Source organism: Lithobates pipiens, unplaced genomic scaffold (genome assembly GCF_037356315.1).
Source record: "Lithobates pipiens isolate NorthernLeopardFrog02 unplaced genomic scaffold, aLitPip1_a1.2 Scaffold_8, whole genome shotgun sequence".
In the NCBI taxonomy this organism is placed as follows: Eukaryota; Metazoa; Chordata; class Amphibia; order Anura; family Ranidae; genus Lithobates; species Lithobates pipiens.
The window spans coordinates 287,699,197-287,717,283 of NW_027507903.1; the positions used below are offsets into that span (position 1 = coordinate 287,699,197).

The following is an 18,087-nucleotide window of genomic DNA, read 5'->3' on the forward strand; positions in this document are numbered from 1 at the left end:
ACACAAATTACTCCAAGAGCATGACGAGGACTCATCCAGGAGGTCATAAAAACTCACAACAACATCTAAAGAACTGCAGGCCTCACTTGCCTCAGGCAAGATCAGAGTTTATGATTCAACAATAAGAAAGACTGGGCAAAAATTGCATCCATGGGAGACTTCCAAAGCCACTGTTGACCAAAAAAATAAAAATAAATAAACCCCACAAGAAAACACAAAAGGTTCATCTCAAATTTACCAAAAAACATCTCTTTTTGGAAAGTATGCATCCCGTTACATCTGGCTTAAAACGAATACAGCATTTCACAACAAGAACATCATGCCAACAGTCAAGACATGGTGGTGATAGCGTTATGGTCTGGGGCTTCAGGACCTGGACAACTCACGATAAATGATAGAACTAGGAATTCTGAGCTCTACCAGAAAATCCTAAAGGAGAATGTCCGGTCATCAGTTTGTGACCTCAAGCTCAAATTCACTTGGGTTATGCAGCAGGACAATGATCCGAAACACACCAAGCCCAACTCCAAATGGTTCAAACATAGCAACATTTAGGCTTTGGCGTGGCCTAGTTAAAGCCCAGACTTAAATCCAATTGAGATGCTGTATAATGACCTTACAAAGGCTGTTCATGCTGTAAAACCCTCCAATGTGGCCAAATTAAAACAAGTCTGCAAAGAAGAGTGGGCCAAAATTGCTCCACAGCAATGGAACGTGAAAGACTCATTGCCAGTTATCACAAACGCTTGATTGCAGTCGTTGCCGCCAAGGGTGGCACAACCAATTATTACGTTTAGGTGGCAATTTTTCACATAAAGTCAGGCATGTTTGGACAACTTTTTTTTGCTTTAATAAATGAAACCATCATTTAAAAACTGCATTTTGTATCTATCTTTGTGTAATAAAATTAGTTTGATAAGCAAAAAAAAATAAAAATCACCTCCCATATAGCACTACCTAGGCCTGTTGTCCTCTGGGACCAAGCACTGAACTTTGAGCAGAGAGATGTGCCTAAAGCCGCGTACACACGGGCGGACTGTCTGGCCAACTAAGTCCGTCAGACAATCCGACAGACAGTCCGTCCTACTTTTGAATGAACGGACTTGACCACACACGATGAACAGACAGTCCGTTGAAAGCTTGCGCGATGACGTGTACAGCACGTACGACGGGACTAGAAATAGGAAGTCCAATACACAGCAATGCAACCTTTCGCCGTGTAAATCCTTTCTGAGCATGCGCCATACTTAGTCCATCCAACTTGCCTACTCACGAGCGGACTGTCCGCTGAAACCAAAGTTGGACGGACAATATTACGGAAATTCCGAAAGACTTAGTCCGCCAGACAGTCCGCTGAAAAAGTCCGCTGAAGCCCACACACGAGCGGACTGTCCGCTGAAATGTGTTTCAGTGGACTAAGTTGGACAGACAGTCCGCCCGTGTGTACGCGGCCTAAGGCTCGGTTCACACTGGCGTGACCGAAAAGTTGCTCCACTTACAGTGCGACTTTGGCAGGTGACTTAAATACTTCTTGATGCCACTTTGAAGCAACTTGCAGGGAATGCCTGGGTCATCTTCCTGTAATGTTGTATCCAAATCACATCAATATAGAGGAGGATCTGACTTGGAAACAACTTCCATTTAAGTCTATGGGCACGAGTCAGATAGAAGTAGTACAGGAACCTTTTCTAAAGTCGGAGTGACTTCAGTAGTGCTAATTAAGACAGCTCATTGACTAACATGGGATTTTACGTCACTCGACTTGGGGTCTCAAGTCAGATCCCAAGTCGCAGCAATGTAGACCAAGCCCAATACCAAATTATAAGAGAAAACACAGCTGGGGCTTTGGACTGCATTTTTGCTGCAGCAAGAGGTATGTACTTACGGTGTGCTACCTAAAGGTGGTTTCTTTCTGACAATTTATCTACAGGTTATAAGTTTACATAACACCCCCCACTCTATCATTAATACTGCTCTCAGATTTAGCTACCTTACTAACTGCTAAAGACTAACCAATTGCAGACTGGCTATATATGTCGGCAAAGTGATTCGTTCCCGCGAACCCCTGTATAGGTACCTTTAAGGGCGATAGCCGCCGGCCACCCGAGATCGCATGTGCGAGAGCAGAAACAGGGATTTGTGTGTGTAAACACACAAATCCCTGTTCTGTCAGGGGAGAGGAGACAGACTGATTGTTCCTACTAAGTAGGAAAAACAATCTGTCTCCTACTCCAGTCAGTCCTATCCCCATACAGTTAGAAACACTAACTAGGGAACACATTTAACCCCTTGACCGCTCCCTACTGTTAACCCCTTCCTTGCCAGTGACATGTAGTAATCAGTGCATTTTTATAGCACTGATTGCTGTATAAATGTCACTGGTCCCAAAAATGTGTCAAAAGTGTCCGATCTGTCTGCCGCAATGTTTCGCAAATCCCCAACACTACTAGTTAAAAATAAATAAATAAATAAAAAAAGCTATAAAATCTTTCCCATAGTTTGAAGACGCTATAACTTTTGCACAAATCAACCAATATATGCTTATTGCGATTTTATGTTGCCAAAAATATGTAGAAGAATATATACTGGCCTAAACAGAGGAAGAATTAAAAAATAAAAAAAAAAAAACATTTTGGGGATATTAAAGCAAGAAGTAAAAATGTAATATTGTTTTTTGTTTTTTTCAAAACTGTCACTCTATTTGTGGGGGGGTGGAAAGGACATCAACTTGTTTTGGGTAGAGTATCGCATGACCACGCAATTGTCACTTAAAGCGACGCAACGCCGTATCACAAAAAATGGCCTTGTCATTAGGCTAAATCTTCCGGTCTGTAAGTAGTTAAAAAAAAAAAAAAAAAAAAAAAAAACACTAACTATACTACCAACCTCATCTCAAGATATCACCCAAACTGTCCTTTTCATTCCTCCCATGACCTCCTACTCTCTACCTCCTTTCTGACCTCTTCCAATGCTCGCTACAGTATTTCTCCAGAACCTCTCCCATGCTCTGGAACTCCCAATCCCAATCTGTTTGGCTATCCCATACTTCAGGTGATCCCTGAAAATCATCTCTTCCTGGAAGTTTAGCCTACCTCCACCTTAAAATGAAACTTTTACCTGCTCCATCAACTGATTCATAGTTTTCGCCTTTTGGATCACCTGCCCATACTTTTTAGATGGCAAGCTCTCCAGAGCTGGGACACACTAACCCACTTTCAATTGTACTGTAACTTTAGGCAATCATTTCAGATAGAGCAAGGGAGGGTTATAACCTGTGAGATTTTTTTTTTTGCCTTCGGTTTCCCATTTTGGAGATCCCTTCACTTTCTGTCAGAGCCAAACAGGAAGTGAGAGGAAATCCATGCAACTTAAGGGAATTGCTCGGGGATGCTCAGGTCACTAGAACTAGATTTCCCCTCACCCCATTTTGGGTTGTCCCCAAAAAGTAATAATTTTCTTTTACTTTCAATGATAATGATAAACGGGACAAAGAGAGAATGCTGTCGGGTTATAGACAGCAATAGAAATGAATCCCTCTCCCCTCTATCCAAAACAATGTTTCCTTTAGTTATACTTTAAATCAGCATGAAACCCAAAACAAAAAATTTAATATACTGCAGTTTACTAGTCCTTAGATGTGGTGGCTGCATTCATTTTCTTTTACTTGGGATTTTTTTTCCCCCTCTATATTCACCTTATGAGCTGGCCAGTAACATACCTCCTGTATTAGCATGCCCTTACTCTGGATAAAGTAGCACAGTGTGTACAGCAGACAGCAATATTGTTAATCTCACATTGCCGTTACAGCAACACGTATTTCTTGTTTTGGGACAACGTTTTTACATGAATAAAAGCAGATCGTTGTAAGTACCCCTGTCAGTTGTAAATGGTTTGTCTCAATGCGCTTAAAACGTTTGCTACCCCAACACTTCAGATTTCTGATATGTGTCTGCTGTACCGTGTGCTTGTATGAGAAAGTATCCTGTTCTCTGTATTGGTTCACCCCTGGTGTTCCTGACACACCCATGCTGCACAGCCATTCACTGGCAAGCTCAGTGTGCTTCCGCTTCTCCTCCCCCAGCTCTTATGCAGCTGAGAACAGGGAGAATGAGATCATTTATAATTATATATATATCTATCTCCACAAAACTTTTTTTTTTTTTTTATCTAAACAAAAACGTTTTGCCTTTCATTTCTATTTGAAACTGAACGGGTTGTTTTACAAGGTGATTCACTTTAAGTAAAATATTTGCAGGAGCGCTTGTTCTTTTGAAAAGCACTTAGTAGATTAATCACCAGGTGAACATAAAGGAAAGAAAGCCGTAAAAGAGAAAAAGGAATGCAGCCATCACAACCAAGAACTGGTAAGCTCCAATATAATAAGGGTTTGCTTTTGGGGTTAATACTGCTTTAAAAGTAAAATTTTGGCAGCTACAACAAACATACAGTAGTTTATTATATATGAAAAATCATAACGCAATGAAGGAACACAGGACAAATAAAATATATCTCGAACACCATTCATGAAGCAAATACAAGTTTTTATTACACAAGACTGAGGATCCATATAGTCATACTAGAGCTTAAGAAATAAGTCACCCTGTAACAGAAATGAATGTTGAACTATTTCTTCACATACAAAATTAGAGAAAACCACAAGGTCAAGTTTGTAAATGTTTTCTCTCAGATTTCAACTATTACATACAAGAATTGCCTAAATTCTTCAAGGGATGGGCAGCGCATAATTCGCTTTTGTGTACTTATGACAGCTTCTTGAAATAAAATAGGTCATCCAGCACAATCAAAGACCTTTTACCCACGATCTGAAAGGTCTTTTCTTCAATTACAAGTTAGAAAATTAAGTATTTTCTATGACTTATGCAGATTCTCAAATCTACATTATATACTTCTCTGGTATCATTTACCGTGGACTTGACAAGGTGTGTTAAATGTGGGAGTGTATAAACTGGTATGGAATTCAGGCGCCAATCTGTCCAATCCAGGAGCATGCTCCATTGACAACTACAGAAAACCTCAAAAGTTGGCACCAGTTGTAATTTCTAAGATTTGGCTACCTGGCTCCTGGGACTTGTCCAGCCTTGCGTTAAAAATACCTTACTTTTGAACTGTCAACAACTGTATTGTTGCTGTATGGCATATATATTTTAATATATTATACACACACACAAAACAAAAAAAAATAAAAATAAAAAGGACATACAGTTTAAATTCTGTAACACAGCATAAAGATAAAGGAGACCTGCAGAATCCCACAAGCATTTGTGGAAAGTATTCAAACACAAACTAAGAAACCCAACCAAGCTGCATCTTGCATAACAATCATAATGGAACATGTAAAAAAAAAAAAAAAAAATTATCCTTCAAGTGTTACTAAACCCAGGACCCTGCATTAACTGTATCCGATCTCTCACAGTACACAGAACATGGAAATGCAAATATTTTAGTAAATATAAACTGCTAAATAGCTTTTCTCATCAGTAGTATGTAGCAGTCTTGTGACTTCTATTAGTGTTTGGTTAAAGCTGGTAGGAGGAGTTTTCATTCTAACCTGACTGTCCCATGAGGCTGCAGGACCCCTGACCATTTGTCTTGACAGTATTGATTGGCCATGTGCTGATCACATGCACTCGCCCAAGAAAAAAAAAAAAAAAAAAAAAAAACACCATAAAACTTTCTAGCAATACACACCAAACAGCATGTGCAGAGTGCCTCCAAGGCTCTGTACTATTATGAGATGGTTTGGGAACTGTGGAAGAAACAGAGGATCACAGGAGACAGAATCAAACACCTTTTTTTTTTTTTTTTAACAATGTGGAGGATTAACCCCTTAGGTTCTACAGTAAGTATAACAAACATGCCTTACTGCATATACAGACTGATTTTACTGTTCTGGGTTTAGTAACACAAGCTCTAGAATCCAAACGTTCAAGAGTAGTGGGCTTTAAATGGTTGTAAACCCTCACATATACCCAGTGAAATTACTATCATCAGGTGATACACAGATATGAAACATACCCTCCTACATAAGTTGTACCTGTTTATCTGCAGTCTTCTCTCCTCTACATCCATTAAAAAATGCAGAATTTATAAAGCTTCTCTAAGAGTTCAGAAAAGAGGGGGCTGAGAGCTGAAATGAGACTCTGTCGAGCTGAATGAGGGGAGCGAGACACACCCCTTCACACAGCACACAGGAACAGAGCTGAGGCCATCAATCAGCTGAAGGTCCTTCCCGTCACCATTTTTATCTTGGTGTCCGGAAAACTCATCAGAAGTGATTCATACAGATAGCAGAGGAACGGAGCAGCAGAGAGAAATAACACTTAGTGCTCTTGAGATAAGTACACACTATAGAGGGTTGGGCCTTGTTCATATTTCATATCTGAGGTTTACAACCACTTTAACCACCAACAACCTTATATTACATGGAATACTCATCTTTTCACATACAAATACCATGAACTGCTGTTTATGCTAATCTTCAAATGCCCTAACATTGACACACATGGAAAGATTTAATTGTTCAACATTACGATTATTTCAATCTAAAGGATTGTGTCTGTCAGAATCCAACTGTACTAAACAAGCGTATCGTCAAAGAGAGATGATCCATCCTGAAGAAAAAGCTTATCAAGTTCAACCAATTTGAACTTTTCTTGTCTTTTTATAAATAAAATTGCTTGTGATTTGCTAATCCAAGCCACCTTTAACCTTATCACCTCGGAGGAACCCTTGAAAAAAAAAAAAATGTAAAGTCTCCGGAAACCCTGCTAAAATTTATTATAGCCATGGCTCATGATATATTAGCTTGATGAGTAAATTGTACAACAGTTTCCATACAAGAATGAAGAATGTGGAATACCTATATAGTTTGACAACCGAAGCAGGTCATTATATAACCTCCCACTGTATAAGACAATAATCATCTTAATATGAAATAATAATAATGGTCCTACACTATAGACTGAAAATGATAGCGTCCCCCTACACTGGTGGTGAAAGGCGAAGCATCCCTGTATATCATGTCAGTGAACAACTTCACTGGTAGTCATTTTAGATGGGAGAGAAATCTAACATAGCTCAAAGATGCATTAGCAAACTTTGAAGGTACCCTGGTTGATAAAGCCCGAACCAATCTTTTATTGTTACATTTACAGTGAGCATGAGAGGACATAGCTAAGGCTGGCCATACATTATACAATTTTCCTATTCAATTTCCTTTAGATTAACCTTCAACTACTTAGTGCAAGGGCCTGCCTGTGATTGCACACAAATTGACAGGTTTTTTTTTTTTTTTTTTTAAGTCTGACCTCATATTATATTTATAAAATTGTATAAGAAAAATTGTATGGCCAGCCTTAGTGCCTAAAATATGACCTGCTGTAGGTAGCCAACCTGAAACCCCCGCAATACAAAATCTTGTACATAAAACTTATCGGATGAAACCTTACCAGGCTTATACTGAAAGATTTGCATTTTAGGTCCTCCAGACTTTGTTTTTGTAATTGTTCAGTAATCATGGAGATCATGGTGTCTAGGAAGGGCGACTCATTTGTTCTCTCAGTAAGCAGTATAGGACATGATGCCAAACTTTGTGCCAGTCTTGACTGGGCTCGACAAGTGTAAAATTTCAGTTTGGCCCCATCATTCCGCCCTGCATTGAACAAACACAAAGTCATTCATGCAAACAATACGGAACAACTAAAAACGTGAGTTGGTCAGCATGGATTACATACAAGCAAAGGCTCGGCTTTGGAAAACAAACTCATCGGGCCTATGCAGCTTTGGAGGTGTAAAGCTGAACTTTTCAAAAAGTTGTCATGGCCTCATTAAGGCGTTAGGCTAATATAAGGGACTTCTGAAGGAAGGCCTAGTATTAAAACTAGAGTTGTGATCTGCACTGGATTTCTGATTGATCTGCACTGGATTTCTACCGATTGATCTATGATCTGCATTGGATTCTAAAAATTGATCAGTGATCTGCACTGGAATTTTACAAACTGATCTGTGACCTGCACTGGATTTCTACAGACTGATCAGTGATCTGCAGCAAATTTATACTGATTAATTTGAGATCTGCACTAGATTTCTACTGACTGACCAGTGATCTGCATTGGATTTCTATGAATTGATCAGTGATCTGCATTGGATTTCTATAGGCCGATTTGGGGTCTGCACTGGATTTCTACTAATTGATCTGTGACCCGCACTGGATTTCTACAAACCGATCTGTGATCTGCATTGTATTTCTACTGGTGATCTATGATGTGCATTGCATTTCTACAAATTGATCAGTACTGGATTTCTACAAACTGATCTGTGACCTGCACTGGATTTCTACAGACTGATCAGAGATCTGCGCCAAATTTCTACTGATGAATATATGTGATCTGCACTGGATTTCTACAGACTGATCTGGGATCTGCACTGGATTTCTACTGACTGATCTGGGACCTGCACTGGATTTCTCCGGGCTAATCATTGATCTGCATTGGATTGCTACAAATTGATCAGTGATTTGCACTGGATTTCTGCAGACTGATCTGGAGGTCTACACTGGATTTCTACTAATTGATCTGTGATCCGCACTGTATTTCTACTGACAAATCAGTGATCTGCACTAGATTTCTACTGCCTGATCTGTACTGGATTTCTACCGACTAATCAGTGATTTCCACTAGATTTCTACAAATTGATCAGTGATCTGCACTGGATTTCTACAGACCAATCTGTGATCTGCACTGGATCGCCATTAAATAGAGCTGTGATCTGCACTGGATTGCTACTGATTGATCTGCATTGGGTTCCTACAGATTGATCAGTGGCATCCCCCAAAGTGAAATGTTGTGCATTCTGGTCTTGTAGGCCAAGCCATGATGGCATCGTGTGTAAGGAGCCGTGTTTTCGTAGCATAGTGGGGAGAGCACACAAGTTGACCTTATGTGTGTGGTTTACAAGAGGATGCAGTGGGCCCTAGCAGCACTTCTAGAATGGGCTGAATGAAAACATGATGGTGTCATCTGAACATGGCTTGCTGATGTTACCAACACAAACACAGAAGAGCTCATGCACCCTACAGGGGGGTCTCGTTCTCTCCTCCTGACTGCAGACATTGGATGTACAGATTGATAGAGCTCGGGTATCATGACATGGGGATGCTGTGTATGAAGGAGGATGGGGGGGGGGGGGGGGGGAGGAGAAGGGCGAGGGGGGGCAGAGCATCTCTCACCACCTCCAAACCAATGCAGTGCCGGCCTTGTGTGCCCAGTGTCATCTTCCGCCCGTCTAGGAGAACGATGCTGTGCTGAGGGCAGCAATGACAGGCCCCCCAGTGACTGCAGCTCTTGGTCCGGAGCATGAAGAGTTAAGGGCTTGTTTATCTCCCTCCTCAGGAGCTGGCCTGGCCGGCGCCTTTCCCGGGCCGCATTCTACACCGCCGCCACCATCCAGGCCTCCCCATCAGCCCGCCTCCCCCTTTACCTTGTCTCTGCCGCCCCCACCTGCTCCGTCGTTACCTGCCCCGACTACGACCCTCCCTACGACCCAGAGCAGCTCTGAGCCACCAGCGGCCCTGCAGAGCCCTTAAATATCGTCTGGAATGTTCCTCTTTCGCGGGGGGAGCACAGGGGTATCGGCACCCTGGAGTAAGATGAAGAAGGCGCCGAAACCCGTTTGTTTAGCCCCTATGTGAAGGGGCATATTATTTCTGGTTCTAATATACCCTCACCGAGGCGGCCAATGTGTCTCAGGTTTAAAAAGCACAATGGGTTTAAATATGCCACCCCCACAGAACGATGGGACAGCCCGGTCCCCCAGTGCGGAACAAACCATCTTACGCTATAGACGGGGCGAGCGGCTGCTGCTCGGTCGGGCTGCGGCCTGTGTTGCAATGGCTGTTCCTTGAAGCGCGATGTCAGAACACCTCGGCACCGTGTCGCTGTCCTTCGAACATCATTAGCGCCTGATATGCGAGAAGCCGGGCTCGGCCGGTGTCTTGTCAATTAGGGTCCTCCATCAGATGCTGTCCTCTGCGTACTGCGCATGCGCAGTACACAGGAGCACAGATTCCGAAAATTGCCGAGGACGAACGGCGCCTGCGCCGTGAGTCCAGGTTCTATCCCCACTATCCAAGTGGACATAGAGTTAGAATAAAAAAGAGCCGAGCGCAGCGAGGCCGAGCCCGAAGCGTGGCGAGCGAAGCTCGCCCGCGAGGGGCCCTCTAAAATTCTAAACCCTATGTCCGCTTGGATAGTGGGGCTACCTCCTCCACTCACGGCGCAGGCGCCGTTCAGCTTCGGAGATTTTCCGAAGCTTCGTCTGCTCCGTACTGCGCATGCGCAGTACGGAACGGACACATATCGATGGCCGGACTCTATTAGGCAGAACACCGGTCGCTTCATAGGCCACAAACACACCCCCATCAGCCGTGTCTGCTCCGTGAGGACAGAGTGCATGCTGGGAAATGTAGTCTGCTGACAGCAAGATGCTGTACTGTGGGTGTGCTGAGCATCCAAGGGATGCTGCAGGTTTGACCCCTCACTAGGAGCAGCTCCTGTGTAAGCCTCCTAGGCAGTGCTAGGTAAAGGCCAATCCATCGACACTTTATGGCTGTTTGACAAATAAAGCATTTATTGTTCAAAGTGTGTGACATTAAAACTAGCATTTGACTGCCAATATACCATACAACTTTACTAATCAATTCCCTTTAGCTTTACCTTCAACTATGTAGTGCAAGGGCCTGCCTGACTGCATACAAATTGAAAGTGTTTAGGCATGACCTCACATTATATGGTTTTGGTATATATATATATATATATATATATATATATATATAATGTATGGCAAGCTTTCCTCACACTCTGTCAGTGTGAGGCAAGGAGGGCTGATCACTGCCATTTATCAGTGTCCAATCACAACTGATCACCGCAATTGGGGTCACACCACGCTGAGACTAGGCAAAACCACGACCACTCAGTGTCAAGTGGGCATTGGTCCAGTAGCAGGTTGGAGCTGAATAGACACAAACAAGGGGGTGGAACCAAGGGACTGCACTCAGAGGCAGGTAGTGTGGCGACAGGTGACCCATAGAAGGGTGGGTGGCTTCTGCTATGACTTTGGTAAAATATCCTTGGTGATGAGGATAGCCCCAAAAAAAGAGCCTTGCTCTGGAAATGATATTCCTTTCCTATCGCCACTGCCATCCTCAGGTCTCTATGGGATTCTTCTCGTATGGGAATGTGGAAATAGGCATCCTTAAAGGGGTTGTAAAGAATTGTTTTTTATTTTCTAAATAGATTCCTTTAAGCTAGTGCATTGTTGGTTCACTTACCTTTTCCTTCGATTTCCCTTCTAAATGTTTTTTTTCTTTGTCTGAATTTCTCACTTCCTGTTCCTCCTCAGTAAGCTGTTCTGGCTGACTAACCACCGCTCGGGTGATGGTGTGAAGTTTACTTAGGAGAAACAGGAAGTGAGAAATTCAGAAAAAGAAAAAAAAAACATTTAGAAGAGAAATCGAAGGAAAAAGGTAAGTGAACCAACAATGCACTAGCTTAAAAGGAACCTATTTAGAAAATAAAAAACAAAGCTTTACAACCCCTTTAAGACCCATGGCCATGAAAGTTCCTGGTTGAAGGACATTTTTGACCGAGATGCTGGATTCAATGCAGAATTATTTGCATTGTCACGCTTGGTTCAGGGGGTTTTAGATTTAATATCAATTGAAGCTTCTCAGAAGGTTTTTTTTTTTTTAATCACAAAAATTGTTGGAGTAAAACTTTTCATTTTTCTTCCTCTGGGACTGGGAATAAGGACTTTCTGGTCTACTATCTCCCTCAGCAACAACGGGAGAGCCCTTGCTTTTTTTGGGATCCCTGGGAAGTTTTGTTAATAGAAATCTCACTGGAGGACAACAGTTGAATTCAAGGGAGTAAACCCTTGTGATGACATGTAGAATGAATTGATCTGTTGTCTTCTGTCATTGAGGTAGGAAGATAGCCAGCCTTCCCCCTACTGGCAGAAGTGTAATTGTTTTGAGGTTTGGTTAGAAGAGCCAGAGGATGTTAATCTTTGGCCTCCCTATGCAACCCGTCCAGGTGTTTTTGGGGTAGTCTCTTCTTGTGGATGCTTTTCGTTTACCCCAAAAAACACCACCTTTGCATATTTGTGTTTGTCAGGAAGGTTTTCTTCCTGTCCGCCATTCTTTCTAGGGCTTTGTGCAAGCCTGTTCCGAACACACAATCTCTTGACCAGATCTTCATCCAACTAGCACATATAGCTGCCACGGCTAGGCCTCCTGATCTTGCTGCCAGTTTGATGGACGTTGCAGACACGTGCACTATGTAGCAGACTGCCTTGGAGAGATCCAGTAGAGGCTTTTAAAATTTCTTCCTTAGGCGTACCATTTTTTATATGGTCTTGCAGTTGGGAGAGCCAGAATTCAAGGCTTCTTGCCATGCAAGTGGTGGAAAGTGCTGGCTTCAGGCTAACCACAATTGTTTCCCGAGCTCTCTTAAGGATGTCGCCCCCTTGTCCATGCAATCTTTAAGATGCCCCATATCTTCAAAGGCCAATGAAGACTCTTTGGAGACTTAAGTGGTGCATCCAATTTAGGATTCTTATTCCACACTTCCTGTTGATCAGAACTGAAAAAGGAACCTCTTCTAGACTAGCTGCAAAGGGCTTCTTTTCTGGGTCTGCCCACTCATTCCTCACGACGGCTGGCATCACCTGCTGGCCCAGGAATACTTTGGAGATGGGAAGAAAAAAAAAAAAAAAAAAAAAAAAAAAAACTTACATCAAAACATGACCACCTGATGTACCAAGGTCTTAGGAAGAAAAAGTCCAAAGTCTCATATATAGCCCTAAGTAAGTCCTCTACGTCTTTTAGGGACAATTTGTACTGGGGGGGGGCCCTTTTTCTCTTCTCCCCCTTGCTCCTGCTCTGAATTGGAGCGGTCAGTGGCTATAACGCTAACCGCACTGCTACCCGCTTGTTCCCTCAGTCGCCTGCGACCCTGGAGGCACCTGATCTTGGTGAGGCTATAGGAGAGGAACTTCCAGAGGAAGCTGTTAGAGGTTTAACCTCAAAAATAAAATTTAAGATCCTTAAAAAGGTAGTAGCCATGTCAACCCTCACAGATCCAAAAAATTGTGAAAGGGACAGGATGCAAGGAATGGGGGCTGAGGACACTGGTGTAAAGGGGCAGGGGCATTGATGTAAAGTAGGCACTGTATTGCCACCATGTGTCTTCAGGCCGGTTCCAGAGACTCAGGTGGCTGAAGAAGCAGCACAAAAAAAAAAACTCCACCCCACTATATACATATTTGGGGGGGGCAGAATTAGGTTTCACCTAGGGCAGTGATGGCGAACCTTGGCACCCCAGATGTTTTGGAACTACATTTACCATGATGCTCAACCACACTGCAGAGTGCATGAGCATCATGGGAAATGTAGTTCCAAAACATCTGGGGTGCCAAGGTTCACCATCCCTGACCTAGGGTGTCAAAAATCCTTGCACCAGCCCTGGCTGCACCTGCTGACACCTATCCTGGTCAGCCCTTGAGACGCTTTTGCTTTTAGGCAGCATGCCTCAGATGGAAGAAACACTAAAACTGATCAGGGACCACCTTTTAAAGAAATTACTGGCAATGTGGTTCCTGTGTGTAATTAGGCGCTCCTCTCTAGGGCTGACCTGGAATATGACGGGGGGGGGGGGGGGCTTACCTTGCTGCCACTAAGTAGTGTATTCTGGCAGCGAAGGAGTCGAACTGTCAGAATACAAAATGGCACAACAGGACGAAATCCTCAAACCACATCAAATATGGAGGCAGTTTGTTTTTCCCCAAATCAGCCTGGCTAATGTTTTTCCTTTATTTTCACTGGGTGATCTGGCCCATAACACAGCTCTTGTCGTAGAGGTACTCTACATAGAAAGGGAGTCACCTTTGTACAGCAGCATTGGCAGCCTGGAATGGGACCAAATGCAATGTTTTTGGTAGCTAGAGACCATGTGATCTAGTGTTAATTTACCACTTCCATACAGGGCCTTTTCTGGAACTGTGTTTACAAGTTTAAGGCTCCATGCACACTGAAGCTCAAAAAAGCTATTTCTGGACGCCAGATTGCTGGCAGAAAACGCTGGTTGAAAAACCTGCTTTTAACAGCGTTTTATACTAGCATTTATGAGCGTTTTACAGCGTTAGCGTTAATGGGCGTTTTTTATAAAAATACACAGAGGACACTCCAAAAATCCCACAATGCATTGAAAAATAGAATGCCGAACACTAATGAACGAGCGTTTATGAGCGTTTACAAGCGTTTGAGCGTTTATCAGCGTTTGTCGTTTTTTGGCGCTGAAAAACGGCACTTTGAACGCGAATTTCTGGCGTTCAGAAAAAAGCCCATAAACTCCACTGCTCATTAAAGCTGAAAAACGTCCATGAGTTTGCGAGTTAGCGAGCAGGGGCTAGAATTGTTGCTCTTACGCACGTTGCAATACCTCACATGTGCGATTTGAACACGACTTGCATATGTGTTCAGGTTCTGTTTAGGTTACCTTTATTTTAACAAAAAAAATTGTGATCACTTATTCCTATTACAAGGAATGTAAAAATCCCTTGCAATAATAATAGTGCATCACAGGTCATCTTTATGGAGAAATGTGGGGTCAATAAGGCGGTCTTCTCTCCTTCAGGCTGGAAAAACCAATATAAAAAATAAACGGTCTCAGCCTTTACAGCCTCGTCCTCAACATGGTTTACTTCTGTCGGCCTGGACGTGATAACATCGTTCCAGGGCCTCCGAGGGTCATAGAGATAACTGGGGACCATCTGATCACCGGAAATCTCTATGATCAATGTCCAGCGGCGGATTCTCTGTTACACGCCAATTGCACCGGTGAGCCGGCAGAAGCCCTGGAGGGTGGCAGATGTCCCCTCCCGCTGCCTGTAAGAACGATCAAGTGGCTGAACTGCCGCCATAATTGTTCTTACGGTGCACAGAATCACCAGCTGAAAAGGATCTCTGAATGATGCCTGTAACTCCATGCATCAGATATCCCCACTCAAAGTCCAGGACGTCATATGACACACTCTTGGCAAGGGAAATTAATGCTCCACCATATCATTGGGGTTGATTTACTAAAGCCAAATAAACTGCACTCTGCAAGGGCATTTGCTCCAGAGCTTAGCAAATGAGTTGAATACCCAATCACATGCAAGGAAAATTAACTGCATTTTTGTTTGCATCTCCCATGCACCGTGGGTTAGGTGAAACATCACTCCCAACACATGACAATTGGTATTGGGTTAAAACTCTAGAATATTATAAAGCACATGGAACCATCCTCACCATTTCATGCCCAGAAAAGCTTATCTGTTGAAATTACCTTAAAAATCTCCTTCATACAGGTCCCTGGTTTGCAAATACCGCATTTTTTCAGCCAGAACAGGAAACATCTCTTGAAAATAAGATTTTATTTAAAAACTGAATGCATACAATCAATTGTACTGGTTTTAGAATTCAAGTAAATCTTGAATTTGGCATCCATGCAAAAAAACACATGACAAAGTAAATGCCTCAAAAGGCATCCCAATATGGAGTGCCACACTGAAGTCATTACAATGTTGACTTATTCCCCCAAATAATTCTGTTGTAAAAGGTTTTACTGTTGGTAGTGGTTTTACAGTACAGAGATTAACAGAGTAACTGATTAAGGGACAATCTTTCCACACATGTATCTACATTCCTGAGTCGACTTGCACATCAGCTTCTATTTTTCTCAGAACTTCAGCTACAAGAGCTCTGCATACAGGTATCAAGGTGCATCAACCATTGTTTAACACCCCCGGTATACCATTACGCTTTGCTTATGCTGCCGGATTTTCCATATATAGAAACTGCAGCAGTAAAGATAGACTCAGACACAAAGGTGGATGCAGACACTAGCAGGGCAAATTTTCGAAGATCGAAACTAGTTTGTGAACCAGTTATCCACTTATAAAAAAAAAAAAAAAAAAAACAATGCATCCGTGTTAGAGTGGAATACACTTGCAACCACAATATTTTAAATTGTCGATTTAAGACAATCCCTGCTCTTGCAAAGCATCTACCAACATCTTGGTAATACAGTCGATACATTTTCAATTTGTATCACTCAGTATTTATACAGTACGATACATGAACAAGATATTAACCAGTATTATGGGTCACACATTGGGATCTTGCAATGAAGCTGAAACTCAGCTTAGGCCTCACAAGCAGCATTACTGAACTTAGATATAAATTTCATGCCACCACTCCACATACTTTAACAAGACATTTATAATACAGATTAATGTGATCCATTATTGCACATACAAGACAGACTCCATTACAATTGAACATACATTCAGGTTCCATTTTAGAAGGAAAAGCAGAGTAGTGCTTACATAAGAATTCAGATGTTTTTTATACTAAAGAAAAATGCCCACTGATCTGTGTTTATAAAGTTACCATACCAGATATATTACAATATTTAAGCACACTTGTTCCTTATAGTGCACAAAGATTTTTTGTGACATTTTAAATAAGCAAATCTGAATGCTGCCCATAAATTACTATAGATAAATGATACCAAAAAGAATACAACTCACAAAATTAGCCCCTCTCCAACTAATGAGAAAGTAGTATGCTTTAAAGAGCCGATTTAAATCAAATTCTTCTTTTACAAAAGACAATCTATTGCCCTATCCAATATGGATAATTGTAGGCCTGTGCAGGGTCATAGCGCTGCATCCAGTTAAAGAAAGTCTGAGTTGGATCTTCAGAAGGGCAGGCCACATCAGGTACATCTGATATCTGTAAGAAAATTAACACTTCAGAATGATATAAAAAAAAAAAAAAAACCTTGACATTTACTGTACATTAGCTAAATAGTACTGGTTGATACACAGTTAAAGCAGACATGCTTAAAAATATTCCCATAAATTAGCCCTCGTGCACACTAGTTTATACTTAAGCTCCTAGCAGCACCCCATTTTAGTATAGAAACTTTAAGCTTCAAATTCTAAAAAAAAAAAAAAAAAAAAAAAAAAAAAAAAAAAAAGCCAGCCTAGGCTCAGGTATATTATATATCTTTAACATCTTTGACAGTGCATTACAATAAAATAAAAACTAGAATAGGATTCCACTTTCAAACAACCACATTCACACACTATTTAAATAGCAAGTTAAGAAATTCCTAATACAGAAGAGCCAATTGATGCCCCAGAACAGTTTTAAGCCTGAACCAGTACACACAATGAGATTATCGGACGAGTGATCGTCTTTTTTTGAAGATGAAGGTTATTAAAGTTCAAAAATTCTCATACGACAGGATAAAAGTTTGGAAAGTGATGTAGTGTAGTATTTTTATACGAAAACTGTACTGATTAAAGTTGTATGATCTGGTATTGTATGAAAAACATTTGTGTTCGTCCCTTTGGATAATTCCAGAGGAAAGCTGTGTACAAAATGTTCAGATTATTGTATGGTTGCTTCAGAGCAGTATTTTTTGTACGGGCCTTAAAACTGGCTCAGTATAAATGGGTCAGTCAACAGGACCATTAAATCCTATATTTTTATATCTCTGTGCAGAGGGTAGATATCAGGTGCAGAACAGACCACTACTGAAACCAAAGATCAATTTAGCTAGTATAAAAAGCGGCTGGATCAGAATGACAGACAGTTCATTTGGAATAAGGATTGAATGTTGCCTACTTGAAACACTTCTGCACAATATGGCTACCAGTCACTAAGCATTCCATTATAAGATCTCACATACCTGCAGGTCAAATAGATCATCCTCCAAACCTTGAAAGGAACTCCAGGATTCCAACAAACTCTGCTTTGAGTCATCAAAAGGCATTTCTTTCCTAAGGGGAAAGCATATTAAAAAGGTGAAATTTTATTTAGCCCGAAGAAACATTTGCAGAATGTAGCCTGCACTCTAAAGCCTATATATTTATAAAAAGTCTGCTGCTAAGTGATAGACTATAGCTTACAATGTTAATATAGTGTTTGTACTCATTTGAGTAGATATAGTGGGGGTA

The 18,087-nt window shown here is 41.7% G+C and overlaps 2 protein-coding genes across 7 annotated transcripts in view; both read right to left on the reverse strand.

Moving 5' to 3' along the window:
• The window catches only part of FAM53C (family with sequence similarity 53 member C), a 77,484-nt gene extending 67,476 nt beyond the window's left edge, over nt 1-10,008 (reverse strand). Inside the window, exons 1-2 of one of the 6 annotated variants that reach the window (XM_077472337.1) lie at nt 9,855-10,008; nt 7,470-7,672 (exon numbers count right to left, since the gene is read on the reverse strand). In XM_077472337.1, coding sequence (XP_077328463.1) covers nt 7,470-7,547 — 78 coding nt within the window. In that variant the 5' untranslated portion in view covers nt 7,548-7,672; nt 9,855-10,008. The other 5 variants (XM_077472336.1, XM_077472335.1, XM_077472334.1 and 2 more) reach the window with 5 other exon arrangements.
• Nucleotides 10,009-15,477: 5,469 nt separating this feature from the next.
• The window catches only part of LOC143962862 (oocyte-specific histone RNA stem-loop-binding protein 2-like), an 81,303-nt gene continuing 78,693 nt past the window's right edge, over nt 15,478-18,087 (reverse strand). The window contains exons 7-8 of the mRNA XM_077472338.1: nt 17,820-17,910; nt 15,478-16,855 (exon numbers count right to left, since the gene is read on the reverse strand). Coding sequence (XP_077328464.1) covers nt 16,736-16,855; nt 17,820-17,910 — 211 coding nt within the window. The 3' untranslated portion in view covers nt 15,478-16,735. The remainder of the gene's footprint in view (nt 16,856-17,819; nt 17,911-18,087) is intronic.